The sequence below is a fragment of the Lepidochelys kempii genome, chromosome 2 (genome assembly GCF_965140285.1).
Source record: "Lepidochelys kempii isolate rLepKem1 chromosome 2, rLepKem1.hap1, whole genome shotgun sequence".
NCBI lineage: Eukaryota > Metazoa > Chordata > Testudines > Cheloniidae > Lepidochelys > Lepidochelys kempii.
The window spans coordinates 49571233-49588526 of record NC_136381.1 but is presented as its reverse complement, the minus strand read 5'-3'; the positions used below and the strand labels follow the sequence as shown (position 1 = coordinate 49588526).

Genomic DNA, 17294 nt, shown 5'->3' with positions numbered 1-17294 from the left:
GATCGCAGTTGTGCTGACCTTGCGGGAAAACAGGTTTTAACACATGTGCAGTTTGGATAGCTCAGTACAGCAAACAAGACAAATTATGTGCAAGTAGTTCTGATTTTTATACTGGTCTTGATTTGTGTTTGTTTAAACTTTTGCTGAATAGCATAGTCTTAAAATGGCTTTCAGAGGGATAGCAGTCATATAATCTTATTCCAGCATACTTCAGTAAAATACAAACAATATAGTGCAGGACTCTCAGTGGAAATGAGTTTAATGTTGTCATATGCTATCAGAGTTTCAATTTGTTCTATCCTAGCAGAATTTCTAAGGCTAAGAACATTTTCATTTCTTATTTTAAGAACATTAAAGTAGTGGACTAATATTCCTAATTTGTGTCTTCCTAAAAATGTCTTATTTACATCCCCATTGCATACTTTACACACACTTTTTTTTCTTCTCCTTTCTATTGCTATTTTTAACAGAATTATGGATTATATGTATTCGAGGACAAATTCAGAGGTTCTGTACGTTTTTATACAGTAACTCCTCACTTAACCTGGATGACATTAACGTTTTGTTGTTAAATCGCTGATGTATTAGAGAATATACTCATTTAAAGTTGCACAATGTTTGCTGCTAATGTTGTTTGATTGTGGGGGCTTGGAACCAGGGTGGGTCAGCAGCCCCCCTCCCCCATCAGCTCACCTCCATCACCACCACCCAGCACTTCCCGCAGATGAGCAACTCCCCCAGTCCTTTCCACGCTTTCTGCCCTTAGCAATCAGCTGTTCCATGGTGCTTAGGAGGCTCCAGGAGGGAAGGGGGAGGGGCAAGGATGCAGCACGCAGCCTCCTTCCTCCCCTCCAGAGCCTCCTGAATGCCCTGAAACAGCTGATTTCTGCAGGCGGGAGGAGCAGGGAGGCTGCGTGCTGCATCTTTGCTCCTCTTCCCTACCCTCCCAGTGCCTCCTGAATGCCGCAAAACAGCTGTTCCACAACATTCAGGAGGCAGGGAAGAGGAGTGAGGACATGGTGCACTTGGGAGGGTGGAGCAGGGGTGGGGTGAGGGCGGGCCTGGGCGGAACGAGGGATTGAACACCCCCCGGCACTTTGGAAAGAACAGCAAGAGGAGCAGCCAGATCTACCCTCTGACACCACTACCTCAACCAAGCTTCACAATCATAATTGCTGAGTACAGTATTAAATTTTGTTTTAAATTATTTAAAACCTACACTGCATATGTATAGAATGTCTTTTGTCTGGTGAAAAAAAATTTCCCTGGAACCTAATCTCCCCCATTTACATTAATTCTTATGAGGAAACTGGATTAATTTAACATAGTTTCACTTAAAGTTGTATTTTTCAAGACCACAACTACAGCGTTAAGCGAGGAGTTACACAATATAGTAAGTGCAGATGAGGGTGTGGGTTTGTAGTGGGAAAAGCAACCCACAGAATGGTGTAAATATGAGAGGTCTGAATTTTTGAGGATATTTTGACTATTTATTTGCCAGTGACCAAAAGTCTCAGTCTTCTGAAACTTTTTGCAAAGTAAGTCTCTCCAAATTTTTGGACCCTTTTTTGCACAAAACTGTAGAACCCACCAGTTTCTAAACTCAGGTATGTAAATATCCCCCTCATTTGAACTACAATAGATTTTCTTAAATCTATTAGTCTTAGATTTCCACTCAACTGAAAATAAAAACACCAAAACAGGGCTGTTGGTTTTCAGCAGTGTCAACATAATGCCCTTTGAAGGTGAGGGGGAGAGAGACTAAATAATAATAATAATGTATTCCTTGCCACGGCACCATAGTGCAAAACCTTAACATTGGCCCCAGCAACCTCAAGAAGCACATCTGGTAGGCATCCTTGCACTGGTGAAATCTGTGGTGTGATGTTTTCCCACAAAAAAATACTAGGTCGGGGTTAAGATTTTGCACATTAATGCGATGGTGAGGAGTCTGCGGTATGTTTTTGTGTTACTATAGAAGTAGGAAATGTGAGGGGTGTGGGACTTATTTATAATTGGATGAATGTCTGTCAGTGAATATGTAGTGTGAGAATGAAGGTATGTTAACTGATGCTTGCTGCTAAGGGTTCTGATGGGTGTTTCCCTTTAGTGAAAAACCAGTTATGGTCACTAAATAGTTTTCGTTTTCCTTCTTTGTTGGAATTATACAGTTATACTGAAGTATAAAACATGGATTATCTACCCACTGTTCTCCTTGACCCTCAAAAAAGTATCTCATGAAGAGCAATGATGTAAATACATGGTTCCTATCTTGTTCTTCTTATTATAGTGTTTTAAATTTTTTTTTAAAATAAACCTAGTGATATAGTATCGAAAGATACTGCAATTCTGAATTTAATGTACATGTGATTGGTAACTCCAGGAGAGAACTTGAAACGCGAGTTGCTTTGAATGGATCTGAATTCCAAGATGCCTTGTCAAAAGAAATTGCTAAAGAACAACAACGGCATGAAGAACGCGTTAGAGAATTTCAGGAGAAAATTAGTATGTTAAACCAGCAGTATATGGAGTTAGAAAATGAATTTCGTATTGCTTTAACTATTGAAGCCAAAAGGTTTAAAGAGGTAAGATTAAGACAGTATCTTGAAAAATGTGTGGAGTCGAGGAGGTTGTCAAATTCTGTGCTTGTATTTAAAAACAACCAAAAAAAAAAAAACCCCAAACTTTTTTTTCTCTCCTTGTTCGTTAATCAAAAATGACAATTTTAAGTGTTAAAGTAACAGCTGGTTTTAAATTAATTTAATTCTTTTGTTGAGATCCAATTTAATCTTTTGAGATACTATTTGAAATGTTTTTCATTTGGTTTGACTGAATAAGTTCTGTGCATTCATAATTTAACAAATAACTTCAGGTGATATAAAATACCTTTGGAATGGATGGAATTAATCTCACTTCCATTATTTCAAATTACCAGATTGTATTTTCACTCTACCCTACACACACAGATTTGGAAAGCTAATCTTTTTATTAACCTGTTTTTATCGTACAGGTTAAGGACGGTTTTGAAAATGTTACTGCTGAGTTAGCAGAACATAAGTGTACCCTTTTTCAATCTCAGCAAAAGGAAAAGCAGTCAGCAGCTCTGATTCAAGAGCTAACATCTATGGTGAAAGAACAGAAAGTAAGAATTACAGAGGTAGTGAAGTCAAAACAAGAAACAGCAGCAAATCTAAAGGTAAATGTTTTGAAGCCTTTTTTTAAAATTATACAGCACTTTAGACAAGAAGTTGCAGCATTAACAATACTCAGTATATTTCAGCTTAAAGTTAACATTGTTTATTTCCTGATCCCATTTTTAGCCAATGTTAATATTGACAGTAATCTCAATTCTCACATCTTATCACTCACTCAGACTTCTCAGATGCACAATATAGCCAAATACACACTCATGCAATTCCTCACAATTGCACTCCTGTTTTGTGGTGATAGCAAGTTGTACATGATAGTAACTACTTGAAACTGAGATTCAGAGAGTATTTAATACTGTGAACTTTTGTAAACTCAGAAATGACAATATTTAACTGCAGAACAGTTATTTTCAAATGATTTGTACATGAATTAACTTACAGTACTTAGGAAGTACTGTACAAAGTACTGTTACTGGGATTTATATCATTAGCATTATTACAGTGATTTAGATGATGATATAATAGTGACTACCTATAATTTGCATTAGCTGCTGTGCAGCACACTTTCTGAAGATATTATCTACAATATTATAATAATTACAAATAGCCATTAAAATATTAGGAACATCATCACATTTAACAAATTTTCTAGCTGTTAAATAAGTCCAGCAATCATGGACTTGTAGCTTTTTCCAAGAGGCCGGGGAAAGGTATGCATAGCTTTAGAGATTGCAAATTACTTTTTTAATGTCAAGTCAGCTTTCAAAAAGAAAATAAATTTTCAAGAGCATAACGTTCAATGTATTATGCCAAATGGAATCTCTGTCAGAGAATAACTGTTGGAAATTTTGATTATTCCTTGAAACTATTTTTAAAAGTATAAAATATCCTTTTTAAAAAAAGCCTATTTATAAGGTATGGAAAAAATGAATTTTGCATGTTTTGGGTTAGATATGTCTTGTGGTGTTGAAGCCCACCCACTACAGCCCCATTTGTTTCCTTTGGATTAACTTCTGCTGTGCAACCTAAATTCTCCATTTCCTCTTTTCAGATTTTTTGCACTTCTTTAAAGTTATTTCCTCTTAAATTTATTCATATATATTTTCAAGCAAACTCTATTAGGTTTGTCCGTGAATAAAATGCATAAACTGTGTTGACTGATAAAACAAATGCCAGTGCTTTGTTACAGATAAAAGATGCCAATTTTTTTCAGACAAAACCTTGTGTGTAAGCAGAATATCCTCTTAAATAGCTAATTAGTATTAACTGTCATAGTTAAAGTGGTGTTAATTATATTGAATTCTTGCATATTTGTCTTACAGAATCTTACTGTGTGTTTTTTCTACTATTCATTCATGTATACAGAGTCGAATCAGAGCACTTGAAACTATGGTTGAGGAGGACAAACAAAAGACTATACAAATTGAACTCTTGAAACAGGAAAAATCAAAACTTATTTCTCAGCTGACAGCCCAGGAATCTGTAATTGATGGATTAAAAGTGGAAAGAAAAATGTGGGGACAAGAGTTGGCACAACAGGGTAAAAATACAGCAATTTTGTGGTAGAATATGATACCATAAATTAAATAGATATTTCACTTGCATTTCTTCCCTGAACAGTTGTATTGCCACAAGGCACTGTAGCACCACCTGAGACAAATAATCTCCAACCATAGTTTATTTGACACAGAAAGGGCTACTTCTCATAGGAGTGGCATTATTAAAAATGATTAGCCTACACTTCCTGCTATACATTTAAGTAGTTGGAAAGAGTAGTGTTCTGGTACATGACCCTCTTCATAGCACTACATTTTTGAGAGTCATGTCAATGAGCAGTTATCCAGTGGATGGAAACTCACATGAAAGCTAAAATATTTCTGTCCAAACACCACTTAAACGGTATTGTCATCTTGTCATAAAGGAATACATATTTACTATACTTTTGTTAAGGATAGGTTGAAGATCTACAAAAACAAGTAATAGAATCCCAAGGAAAAAAATCTTGTAGAAAAACCATACACAGTTTTAACTTTTTGAGCTCAGAATTTTCACTAAATACAATGTCACTTATCTGTTAATTAAGTGAAAAATAGGCTTATTATATCCGGATACCATAGTTAAATGTTAAAATTAATCAGAATGTGAGAGAGCCAAAGATAAGGAATAAAAAGATAAACTGTTACTAATTATAATTTTGTGTGGTATTCTGTTAACTCAGTATATTTTTTTATACTTAATTTGATTATTTATGGGAGGAAACTATTTCTTAGTGTGTGGGCTCAATAAGGGACACTTCAGAACACCTGATGATGTGATTATTTTGGTTTTTACTTATACATAACTGGTTTGGAGGGACACCTCTGTTTGCTTTCATCCCCTTTTATACAGTTTTTCCATACATATTGATATGAATTGCAACAGGAAAAAAAAGAAATTGTTTTACCCAGTGGTGGAGATGATTTGCTTGGATGTGGCCATTCCTTTGTGCAAGCAACTACTTGGAGTCACAGCGACAGTTGAATAGTGCCTAGAAAAATGGTTTAAAGCTATTCATAAAACAAATAGTAGTATCACAGGTTTCAGAGTAACAGCCGTGTTAGTCTTTATTCGCAAAAAGAAAAGGAGTACTTGTGGCACCTTAGAGACTAACCAATTTATTTGAGCATGAGCTTTCGTGAGCTACAGCTCACTTCATCGGATGCATCACAGAATATATCACAGTATATTCAAAGGTGGTAATCTCAGAGAATGCTCTGTACGTACCCTGTTCTCACTTCTTTTTCATTCAGGTGTTTTTATATTTGGCAAAACATTATGCTTGCCATATTAAAATTGAGGCTTTTTAAAATGTATTTTAAATGTATCTTGTTTTTAAAATGTATTTTAAATGTATCTTCATAAATGATCTGGAAGATGGTGTGGATTGCACTCTCAGCAAATTTGCGGATGATACTAAACTGGGAGGAGTGGTAGATACGCTGGAGGGGAGGGATAGGATACAGAAGGACCTAGACCAATTGGAAGATTGGGCCAAAAGGAATCTGATGAGGTTCAATAAGGATAAGTGCAGGGTCCTGCACTTAGGACGGAAGAACCCAATGCACAGCTACAGACTAGGGACCGAATGGCTAGGCAGCAGTTCTGCAGAAAAGGACCTAGGGGTGACAGTGGACGAGAAGCTGGATATGAGTCAGCAGTGTGCCCTTGTTGCCAAGAAGGCCAATGGCATTTTGGGATGTATAAGTAGGGGCATAGCGAGCAGATCGAGGGACGTGATCGTTCCCCTCTATTCGACATTGGTGAGGCCTCATCTGGAGTACTGTGTCCAGTTTTGGGCCCCACACTTCAAGAAGGATGTGGATAAATTGGAGAGAGTCCAGCGAAGGGCAACAAAAATGATTAGGGGACTGGAACACATGAGTTATGAGGAGAGGCTGAGGGAGCTGGGATTGTTTAGCCTGCAGAAGAGAAGAATGAGGGGGGATTTGATAGCTGCTTTCAACTACCTGAAAGGGGGTTCCAAAGAGGATGGCTCTAGACTGTTCTCAATGGTAGCAGATGACAGAACGAGGAGTAATGGTCTCAAGTTGCAGTGGGGGAGGTTTAGATTGGATATTAGGAAAAACTTTTTCACTAAGAGGGTGGTGAAACACTGGAATGCGTTACCTAGGGAGGTGGTAGAATCTCCTTCCTTAGAGGTTTTTAAGGTCAGGCTTGACAAAGCCCTGGCTGGGATGATTTAACTGGGAATTGGTCCTGCTTTGAGCAGGGGGTTGGACTAGATGACCTTCTGGGGTCCCTTCCAACCCTGATATTCTATGATTCTATGATTCTATTTAATTGAGTTTTAAGCACAAGGCCAGAAGCATTGTTCTGGAACAGGTGAGGTGGACCAAAATTGGTCCTCTAGTACTCCTAATGTATTGAGTAATATACATCTCTCCTTGTGTGATTAAGTCAAATTATAGAGAACAAATGTGCAACCATCTACTTTCATTGACTCTTATTACTTGTTCAGGGAGGAGGATAGCACATAAAATGCTACATAAAGTATTGCAGGGAGGTTCAAGTTTGAGAGAATTCCCTCAGTATTAAATAGCATTACTTACTCTGTATTTCATAGTGGTATTGATACCTGTGTCACAGAATGCCCATTTCCACTTTCATCCCCCAAAGTGAAAATCAAATTGCAGGTGTCCTTGAAGACCAATTTAAATGTTGGAGCAATAAGTGATGTTGTAGCTTTTATCCTTCTTGTTCTGCTGCAACATAACTAGCAGTACAGATTTAGCACCATCTGGTGGTCTCTTTGAGATTGCTTAGCTTAGATCTGTAAGCATTATTACTGATCATTTGTTATAGAAGTGCCCAAAGGTCTAAACAGCAAGTGTTTAATACCATTAAGTAGCCACTGTTGAACATTTTCCAAAAAAATTGTGTAGTTACAAATTAAGGTTCCAGTACAGCAGTTTGCTCCATGCAGGCGTTATATGTATGTCCACACTTGCATAAAATGTTCACTTTCCTGAAATTTGCTTGGAAAATGCCTTCAAGATCTGCAGTGCTGTAATGTTGTGTTTATCCAGGTGCTTCTCTTGCTCAAGACCGTGGAAAACTAGAAGCAAAAATTGAGGTTCTGACCAATGAAAGTGAGATTCTGAAAAAACAAAATGAACGTGACCATGATGCTCTAAGAATTAAGACCAAAATAGTGGAAGATCAAACAGAAACAATTAGAAAATTAAAAAAAGTAAGTGGTGTGTGTGTGTGTGCATGTACAGCATGCTTAAATTAAACAGAGTTGGGGTGAAAATTGTGGCAGTGACTTGAATAAAATTAGAAAGGCAGTGCCATGGCTGTCTGATGAGAGTGCACTCCCATTGACTTCATTGGGTGCAGGACAAGGCCATATATGATTGTTGCAATGCTATAACTTATCTCTGTATTTATGTTCAGACTTACTCCCATATAGCCCACATAAAAATCATTATCAGAAATGTAGAAGAAAAATGTAGGATAAGTCTCACTTAATTGATAATGTTTTGCTTATTAAAATAATCGGTTGAATTTGCTTGAAATTTTATATTCAAGTATAAAATATTTTCTCTCTTATTCTGTTCCTTTTGCATTCAGGGAGCAATAGGGTAACATACTTACTGTTAAACTAGCATTATAAATTCCAGTGGGGCTCAAACCTTTGCCTCATTTATCATAGCAAAACTGCGTTATTTCTGGAGGAGTTTTGTCTAAGTAGATTAATATAGACAAATTATCTGCTAGTTATATAGAGTATATCTTTAAAAGTAGCAGAGTTTTTGAACTCTTCAGTGTTCTTTTATTACAACTTTTCCATCAGAAATTATATAACGTATTCTATTTAAGGATACTTCAGTAAATAAAGCAAAATATAAAGCTGGACTTGAAAGTAGTTGAGGTTCCTTTGCCTAAAAGAAGCTAATTAGATTCCTTAATCAGTTGTTGCTTTGTTTTTGTTTTGCAACCAATATATCCTGTAAGTTAACATAATTGCAAGAAAGTTTTATGTTAAGAAAAACGAGGAGCATACATAGGACTAGAATGGACCTTGTGGGTGCTTGAATCTAGTACCCTGCTGTCACGAGCAACTGTCGCATCCCACTCATAAACGTATCAGGCTTCATCTTAAAACGAGTTGAGTTGTATAGGAAGTCTGTTCCAGAACTTCACTGCTCTGATGGCTTTAAACTTTCATCTAATTTTCAGCCTAAACTTATTTATGGCCAGTTTATACTACCCATTTATCCCAAAACAAATGTGTTTTTTCTAGGATTTACAGGAGAGAGATGAGCAGATGAGAAAACAGCGTGAAGAAAAAGTTGAAATCCAAAAGACTTTTCAGGTGCAATTGGATGAAAAAACTGCACAATTGGAAGAGCTAACAGAAAAGTTAGAAAGGCAAAATTTAAGAAAAGAGGAATTAAAACAACTGTTAGAAGAAAAAGATGCAGAACTGGAAGATATTAGGAAAGCATACAGGTGATGTATAATATTGTAAGCATAATGAAATGTTATGATCCACACTGAAATTTCAAGTGAGATCTTGCGTTCAGATTGGTTGGGAGAAGAGTACATGAGTAGGCCAGAGCCCCACTTTTGATGGTTAGAACTAGAAAATGGGGAAATGTAGAAGTATCACTCCCTCCCCTCCTCCCCCCCCCCCCCAGTTTTAAAAGATGATAGACTCTGTATGTACTCCGAACGCGTGTGTTTTATTTTCAGTGCAGTGAATAAGAAGTGGCAAGATAAAGGAGAACTACTAAGCCACCTGGAGACACAAGTTAAACAAATGAAAGAAAACTTTGATATCAAGGAAAAGAAGCTGATCGAAGAGAGAAACCAAAGCCTTCAAACTCAGAAGTAAAAACAAAAATACTAATAATGGTTGTCTTGTACATAGTCCACCATGCAAGACAGGTGAAATCTTGGTACACAATATTAGAGTTCATAATGAAGTTGCAAGTACTTTCTGTAGGTCCAATCCCACACTCTTATATACACAAGTATTTCTTGTGAGTAAGAACTACTTCTGTAAAGTAGGTATCTGCAGAATCTTCCCCTCAGTTTTTAACTGCACTTTCAATGTATTTGAAGATTTTTAGATTCCCAGCTCTTTGCCCCCAAATGTTAGTACTCAGATGAAGTTACTACCTATTGGAGATCCTAGTTCTATGGCCACACTGAGATTAAACAAGGATTAATAAAATTTATATAAAACATAAATTTGTAATCCACAGATAGGAGGCCCATTTAGCGTAAATTTATTGATAGGCTAAATGCGTATTCCTGTTTGTGTGACTTAGCATTTGTGTTGCTACAGCACCAAACGTGGTTATAATTAATTGCCAGTACTAAGGTTTTTCTTTAATGCCTAGTATATTTGAGGGGAAAAGAATAAGACGGACAATGTCTGAATTTCCTTCTCCCTCCTCTCCTTCCTCTCACCCCCCACATTATTACTGAAAAGTTGGAGTGGTTTTTTTGTTTGTTTTTTTGGTTTTTTTACATTTGGATCCATTGTATGTTTTAATATGACTTTATTTCTCTGTCATCAGTGCTTTCAGCGGAAGTGTTAGTTGACGCAATTAACAGTGGATTAGGAGTTGATAGTAAACAAAAAGCCTAAGGAAATGACACCTTTAAAAAAAAAAAAAATCATGTAGCCATATTGTGAAGATGAAGGCAGTTTCCAGTAAACACATGTACAAGTGGCACTACCTACCATGTCAGCCAAATAAATACTGAATGATGTGTCCATATAACTGTAGTCTCATAAGCCTTGTCTATGCTAGGAAAACTTTTCAAAGACTTCCCACTATATTGTTAATGATGCTGTGGCTACTGCAACCATTTTTAAGCACTGTTTGCTTTCTCTTTAAGCATAGGTAGTTTAACAGTGGACCTTGTGTAGTTAGGCCACACACACAACAGCAATAAGCAAAGACATGGCAAGTTATGCTAGACCCAATGATGCAAAAGAAACAATGACTAATGAGATTAGGTAGTCAAAGACATTATTTTGATTTTCCACAAAACTTCTTTGAGAAAAGGACTGCTCATTGCTACAACTATTCTGTTAGTGTGCCTCACTAAAATATAACTACTGATGAAGTACCTCTTTCTGCTAAGGACTTAGTCTACATATCCCCCACTAAAACTGGTAAAATGTTTTTCCTTTGGTGAGGATTTCCTCCGTTATTCTAAGAGAGGTGGGATATAATGGTCATCTGGTCAGCGGAATAATCTTAATGATCTAAATTTCGTTTCTCCAGAACAAAATGGAATAGCTGATAGGGCTAAGCACTGGAAGCAGTGCTGGAAACTCAGTGCTGCTGAAATGTATCCTAGAAAAAGAACATTGTATGTGAAATTTCATAGGGCTGTGTATTCATAGTGTCTGAATAATATTCATAGTGTTGCTCTACTGTGTAGTTGCAAATTCTAGTTTTATACTGAAACATCCTCTCAGGAGCTTCTGAGTCCGCAGGGATCTGCCACAAGATTTACCCTTTTAATTCTCAGAAAATGTGTTGTAATAGGCCCATATTCGCCCAACCTGCTTCGAAGAAATGGTGGAAATAATACTTAAACCATTTAAGTAAGAACAATAATATGTATATCTTTTGCTACAATAAGTAGACGGTTGAAAGCCTTAGGGGTCGTTAGCACCCTTAACAAGAGCAAGTGTGAATCTTCTAGTTCAGTGGTCACCAGCCGGTTGATCGCAATCGACTGGTCGATCCTAGAGGAACTCCCAGTCTATCGCAATCTCCAGCTGTGCAGGAACCACAAACCGCAGCCACTGGGAGCTGCGGGCAGCCATGCAAATGTAAACAAACTGGCAGCCCACCAGTGGATTACCCTGAGGGGCTGCATGCGGCCCATGGGCCACAGGTTGCCCATCACTATTACCATTACCTTTTAAGACTCTGTCAGTTATTTCTGGCTTTCTTAAGGATTAACATATTTCATCCTATTTTAGGGTTGCAATGGAAAAACTTCATTCAGTGGATGATGCTTTTAGAAGACAGCTTGAGTCAACGCTAGCAGCTCATCAGGCAGAATTACTGCAGCTGGCAAATGAAAAACAAAGACAAATTGAAGCAGCAAATGAAAAGGTAATGTATTTTAATAAAATGTCAGACCTTAAAATCTGTATTTTCAGTCCCAGCATTGTTATATGTAGTCTTTTTGGGTGTCTGTGTTGGCTAATCACCATTAATGAAAGCATTGTTGACACTGATTTTTTAGTATTGGCCCAATAATAGATTCACTAAAAGTGCATAGACAGTAGGCAGACTCTGAATATTCTTTGTTCAAGGAACATGCAATCACTTGCCAGTGCATGAACATCCTTTAATTATTAGAGAGGCGAGAAAAATTGTGTTAAAGTATTTTATGTAACACTGTACTTTTGTTTTAGCTTTTATAATTCCTGTGACACATGTGAGACCTTAGAAGCATGCAAACTTCAAAAGACTATTCTATTGAGATGTGCCAGTGGATTAGTTGTAAACTTTGTTTTCTACAAATGTTACATTATCATCGTGAGATAAGGACTGCATTCTCGCTCCATTGTGGAGGGTTACTGAGCTTCCCCAAAGAACAAGTCACTTGGGAGTTGCATGGATTGATTTAAATCTCTGACTTTGATAATTAGTTAAATCAGGAAACCTTGGTGTAAATGATTGATTTTTTCCTCTTGTTTTGCATTTTTACATTTTAGTGATTTTCCTAAAGATGGGTTGATTCTCATGGTTGGTAACCATTAAAACACGTTGACTTGCAACTAAATATAGCCTTTACACTGAATTTGGTGCTTTTTTGCTAAAGAGGGGGAGGAGGATGATACTCTATATGGATACACATTTAGGCAGTTTTATAGTTTTACATATATTCAGATTCTTTATTTACATTTTCATGTTAAAAATGGTAACTGATGCAGTACATGCTTACTAGATCATTAATTTTTTTACTTGTGATTTGTGTCAAGCCATTTGGAGCCTCTCTTTGGCGCCTGCACCAGGTTAAATCCTAGGAGCTAGGGAATGCTCAGCAGTCTGCACTCCTCTCCCCCTCCCACAACCCCAACTGGCCAATGCATGCCAGAGACTCCTGGGGGGGAATTAGAAGGGGTAGAAGCTATCTGATGTCCCTCAGCAAGTGTCTCCTTCCCTCACTGCTGGGGCTGTCCTCCTTTCACCACCAGCCGCATCACATTTCCCCCACCCATTGAGGTATGTAGGTGGCATTTTGGATGGAAATCCAAATTAAATTACAACTGCACAAAAACAGCACTTTATTTTTTTATGAAATAAAACTACCTTAAAATACTGTGTACACAAACGTCTTTAGATTTTAAATGATTTGCATTTAAAATTAACTGATTTATTAAACAAAGGAAGTATTATATGAAGTTAATGAATTGAACTTATTGTTCCTGGTCACAGTGTTCTTCAAAGTTTTTAGAACTCGTAAATCTCCTAGATTGGAAAAGGAAAAACGCTTTTGTGCTTTTTCAACTCCCAATTAGTTTTGTAACTTTGAATGAACTAGTAATTGAACTGAACTAGTTGAATAAAGTGAAATGAAGAAACTATTCTCTTTGTACCTCAGAAGAGGCTACTTTTGTCAAAAGCTGATTTAGCACCTCGGTGAACTCTGGGTCCAAGTACTTATCCAGTGACTTTGACCAGTTCAGTGGTTTGACTTTTTTTAAAACTTGACAGTAAACATACTCAATTTTTATTTAATTTAAATTTGAATATATTATAATGTATAAATAGATTTACTAGATTGTTTAACATAGATTTTAATTTCAAATATAATACTAAATTAGTTATTTTTAAAAAATTATTTAATTTAAAAAAGAATTTGTTTTTTGTTTTAAATCCACCCTGGTTGGCAGTAATTACTCCAGATCCTGGGACAGTTGAACAACTCCAGAGAAATACCATTCCTTGGGGTGAATTGCATATACTGGTTCAGACAGGGTTCAAGAGGAACAGGAGACATAGAAAGAGCTTTTGGTATGAATGGTCAGGATGAACGGAATCCTCTGGTTCATTTGCATCCAAAAACTGACATGAGATTGTCACTAAGAGGGCAGAACCTAGCTGTAAGAGTTTGACAGACTAGAGCCTGCCTGGGTCTTTGTGTAACATGGGTGACACCTGGTAGACTTACCGGGTGTCTGAATTGTTTGTGTATTGTCTTGATGTTCTCTAATGCTTTTTGTCCTAAAATAAATGTGTTGGGCTTTGTGAAAGGTGGCTGGTCACTGGTAACCCTATCATTGTCCCTGAAAGAGTGAACCACAGGGGCTGGACTAAGGTCAGACCTGCTGGGATAATCGCATTGAATTGCAGGGGGACTGCAAGCCTAAATCCCCAGGGTGAGACGGGAGAGAGACACTAGGTCCCTTCCCATAGAGGGCTGATAGCTGGAGGAGACTACAGAGGGGGATAGAAGTGCAGGTAATCATGGAACTGTGACAATTCCCACCAATATTCTTTTGAGCTATGAAAACACCATGATTTCTAGCAATACTGTTCTTAATTTTGTAATCTTCTTTTCCCCCAAAGAATTAAATAACTAGCTGTAGAATCATCATTTAGCAAAACTTGCTGCTATTACAGATTGTAACAGGGTCCCTGCCTCCCAGATTTCACCCTAATTGCACAGGGCAACCATGCAGCATTCCTGCCTCAGTTTCTCCTCAGTGATTGGCCCTCCAGCTAAGCCATTAATAAAAAAGTCCACAAGTATACAAGCTGAAAAACAAACACAGAATTCACATACCAGTTTCAAACTGGACCTAGCCCCTCCTTTAAGGGCCACATCCCATCCATGTTTAATAACTTAGACACTCTTGCCTTTTTATGTAATAAAAAAAATTAAAATGCTGTTATTGTGCAATTATAATCTAATTTGAATTTCACCCTTTCCCATTAGCCCCTTGGGTTGCTCACTTGCTCCCTCCCAATCAGCTTTCCCACGCTTTTGTGCCTGGAGTCTTTTTCACTTCTTTTGCAAGCCATGCCCAGTCCTTCCTAGCTGGGGTGTTTTCTCCTTTGGTGTCTCAGGGTCTACTGCAGGAGCCCTCCTCCTCTCTGTAGTCCTCAGCAGTCTTCTCCAGGATTCTGCTGAAGTCTCTCTCCTTTGCACACTGCCCTGATCTCTGGGATAGGTAAAGGATTGAATCTCACAACCCATTTTCCCCACTTGGGGAGATGAGTTGGCTGTGTCACAAGTTGGGCTGGGACTTCATCTCCCTTTAAGGAAGCAGTCACCCTATGACTCCAATACTGACATCTAGTGTGTCCCTTTTACAAACATTTGATGTGAAAGACTTTCTAGTTTGCTGTTCTGCTAGCAACTTTGTTTATCCCATCCTGTCTTCCTTTATCACCTGTTTTCACATTGCACAATTCTTCATGAAAGTTTTTACTTCCTACTACTCCTGTTGCCGTATCTGTCATACAACATATGAAGCAATCTGTACTCAAATGTACTCTTTATAAGAATAGCAATATATTGTGTAATTACTCTGGGATTCTTAATCAGTGATAAAAAGTAAGCAAGATTACTCTTCCTATAATATACTTACATGCAGGTTGAATTTATGTATCTTTTTATAATTTCAGGTTTACCAGGTTGAAAAAGAAATGCGTCAGCTTCTGCAAGAAACAGCAAACAGTAAAAAGGCCATGGAAGAGAAAATAAGACGACTTACAAGTGCATTAAGTGACATTCAGCAAGATCTCTGATGAAATGTGTAATTCATTAAATCTGACCATCCTGCTGCTCCTTTAATAAAAGGAGTTGGAGAAGTAGTGTAAAATATATACATAAACTATATAAACAAATATACAGTATCTTTGTTAGTTACACTTCTTGCTCTGATTTTTAGTTTTCCTTTTTAAAACACTTATTTCCAGAGTAATTTTTGTGTGATTATTTTGAGAGTTCAAGAATCAAATAGGTATTAAAACTGTGTACAGTATTTTCATACTAGTTATCTGATGTGTCTGGTAATATTTGTGTTTTGACCTCTCTAAGAAATAGGTGAAAACAAATCAACAGATGAAAAGCACCGTATGGGTTAAGGATTATCCGTAAAGGAAGAGAGGGTGGAGTTGGACTTTTTTTAATAGCACACACCATACATGACCATTTTGCATATCTGGAGTTAACCCTGTTTGGAGGTAGCGTTCAGTGACTTTTCAGAGTTAATACTGTTATCCCAGAGAAAAGAGATCTTTTCTCCTTTGAGTTCAGCAGTCACTGAAGGTGTTCAATAATCTCTCCTAGACATTATCATTCAAACCCAATGCTGTTCCTTGATGTCTTTCATACACTACACTGTTCGTTTCAAAGGATGTAGGGGTCCACCCTCATGAAACAGCTTGCAGGATCAAGTGCTAAATAGGAAAATTCCTGATCTCAGGAATTTACTGATGTACAGGTGAGGTCAATTACACAGAGGCTTAACAAACAAGTGGTACTGAAAACTTACTTCATGCTGAATGACATGCTTCAGTGATGACTTGATTTATACTATTGCATTTCTTTAAAAATCCAATGTTTTAATTTTTTTAATAATAGCTATGCAATTACTCCCTAAAGTCCCAGTGAGAGCTGGGGGTTTGGTGTTCTGGGCACTGTACAAGCTTTTAGTAAAATCTGTTTCTTGACTACCATTCCTGCATGCTCAGATAATTCCATTTCTCTAGCTGAAAGGGCCTCTAAATCTGCTTCCTGGAGAAGGAAATAGCAACTTTAGACAGACTTTAAATCTTTATATGGAAATAAAGCCATTTTAAAAGGAGATGGAAGTTATCCAAGATCAGTTTTTAGGGTCTCTAGTGTATCGCTACATTTCTTCCATTTAGTTACTTACAGTGCTGAATGGTACGGTGCTATAAAATGATGTATGTGAATAAAATATTCAGCAGATTTGGAGTTGGAGCTGTCCTCCTAATGGAGGACTTTGCAAACATTGTCATCTCTCTCCTAATAAGCAAAGAATGCACGTGTTCTTCCACCCTTACCTTTTCATTTCCTCCACAGTGCTTGAGCCTTGCTGTTTGAGGAAACACTTTTCTAGAAAACACTTTCTGTAGTTCTCAATTCTCAGGCAAACTAGTGACACTGACTTAAAGCTTGAGCATTCTGAAAATGTGACTAAGCACACATGCATGCTGGGCCCTGAAGCACCAAGATATTTGCACCCCTATTGTGATTTTTGTACCAAATATGCCTTGAGAAATCTTTTAAAAACTAGTAACTTGCAGGTCACCACTACCCTGGTGAAATATGTAGCAACATTTATATATAAAGTTATGAATTCCCCCTGTATGTTACTAGAACATATTCAAGACCACATGGCCTTGCCTAGGTAAAGGTGTTAAATAGTTCAATCCTAAACAAAGGAATGGGGGTTTGCCTCAATTTACATATAAGCAGTAAACATGATCGAGAGACTGCAGGAAACAGAACAATTTATATTTTAGCCAATACCAGTGTGCGTGGGGGAAAACATCCTGGAGCTTCCTTCACCACCAGACTCCTTGTTGCCTTCCTCACAGCTTGAATAAACCTCTTTGA

General features: G+C 37.4%; 1 protein-coding gene across 6 annotated transcripts in view; it reads left to right on the top strand.

The window, feature by feature from the left end:
* The window catches only part of LRRCC1 (leucine rich repeat and coiled-coil centrosomal protein 1), a 38315-nt gene extending 22762 nt beyond the window's left edge, over positions 1-15553 (top strand). For all 6 annotated transcript variants that reach the window (XM_073330672.2, XM_073330673.2, XM_073330674.2 and 3 more), the window contains 8 exons: positions 2384-2585; positions 3011-3196; positions 4515-4689; positions 7736-7899; positions 8956-9164; positions 9408-9545; positions 11668-11803; positions 15332-15553. In XM_073330672.2, the coding sequence (XP_073186773.2) occupies positions 2384-2585; positions 3011-3196; positions 4515-4689; positions 7736-7899; positions 8956-9164; positions 9408-9545; positions 11668-11803; positions 15332-15454 (1333 nt within the window). In that variant the 3' untranslated portion in view covers positions 15455-15553. The remainder of the gene's footprint in view (positions 1-2383; positions 2586-3010; positions 3197-4514; positions 4690-7735; positions 7900-8955; positions 9165-9407; positions 9546-11667; positions 11804-15331) is intronic.
* Positions 15554-17294: the final 1741 nt, after the last annotated feature.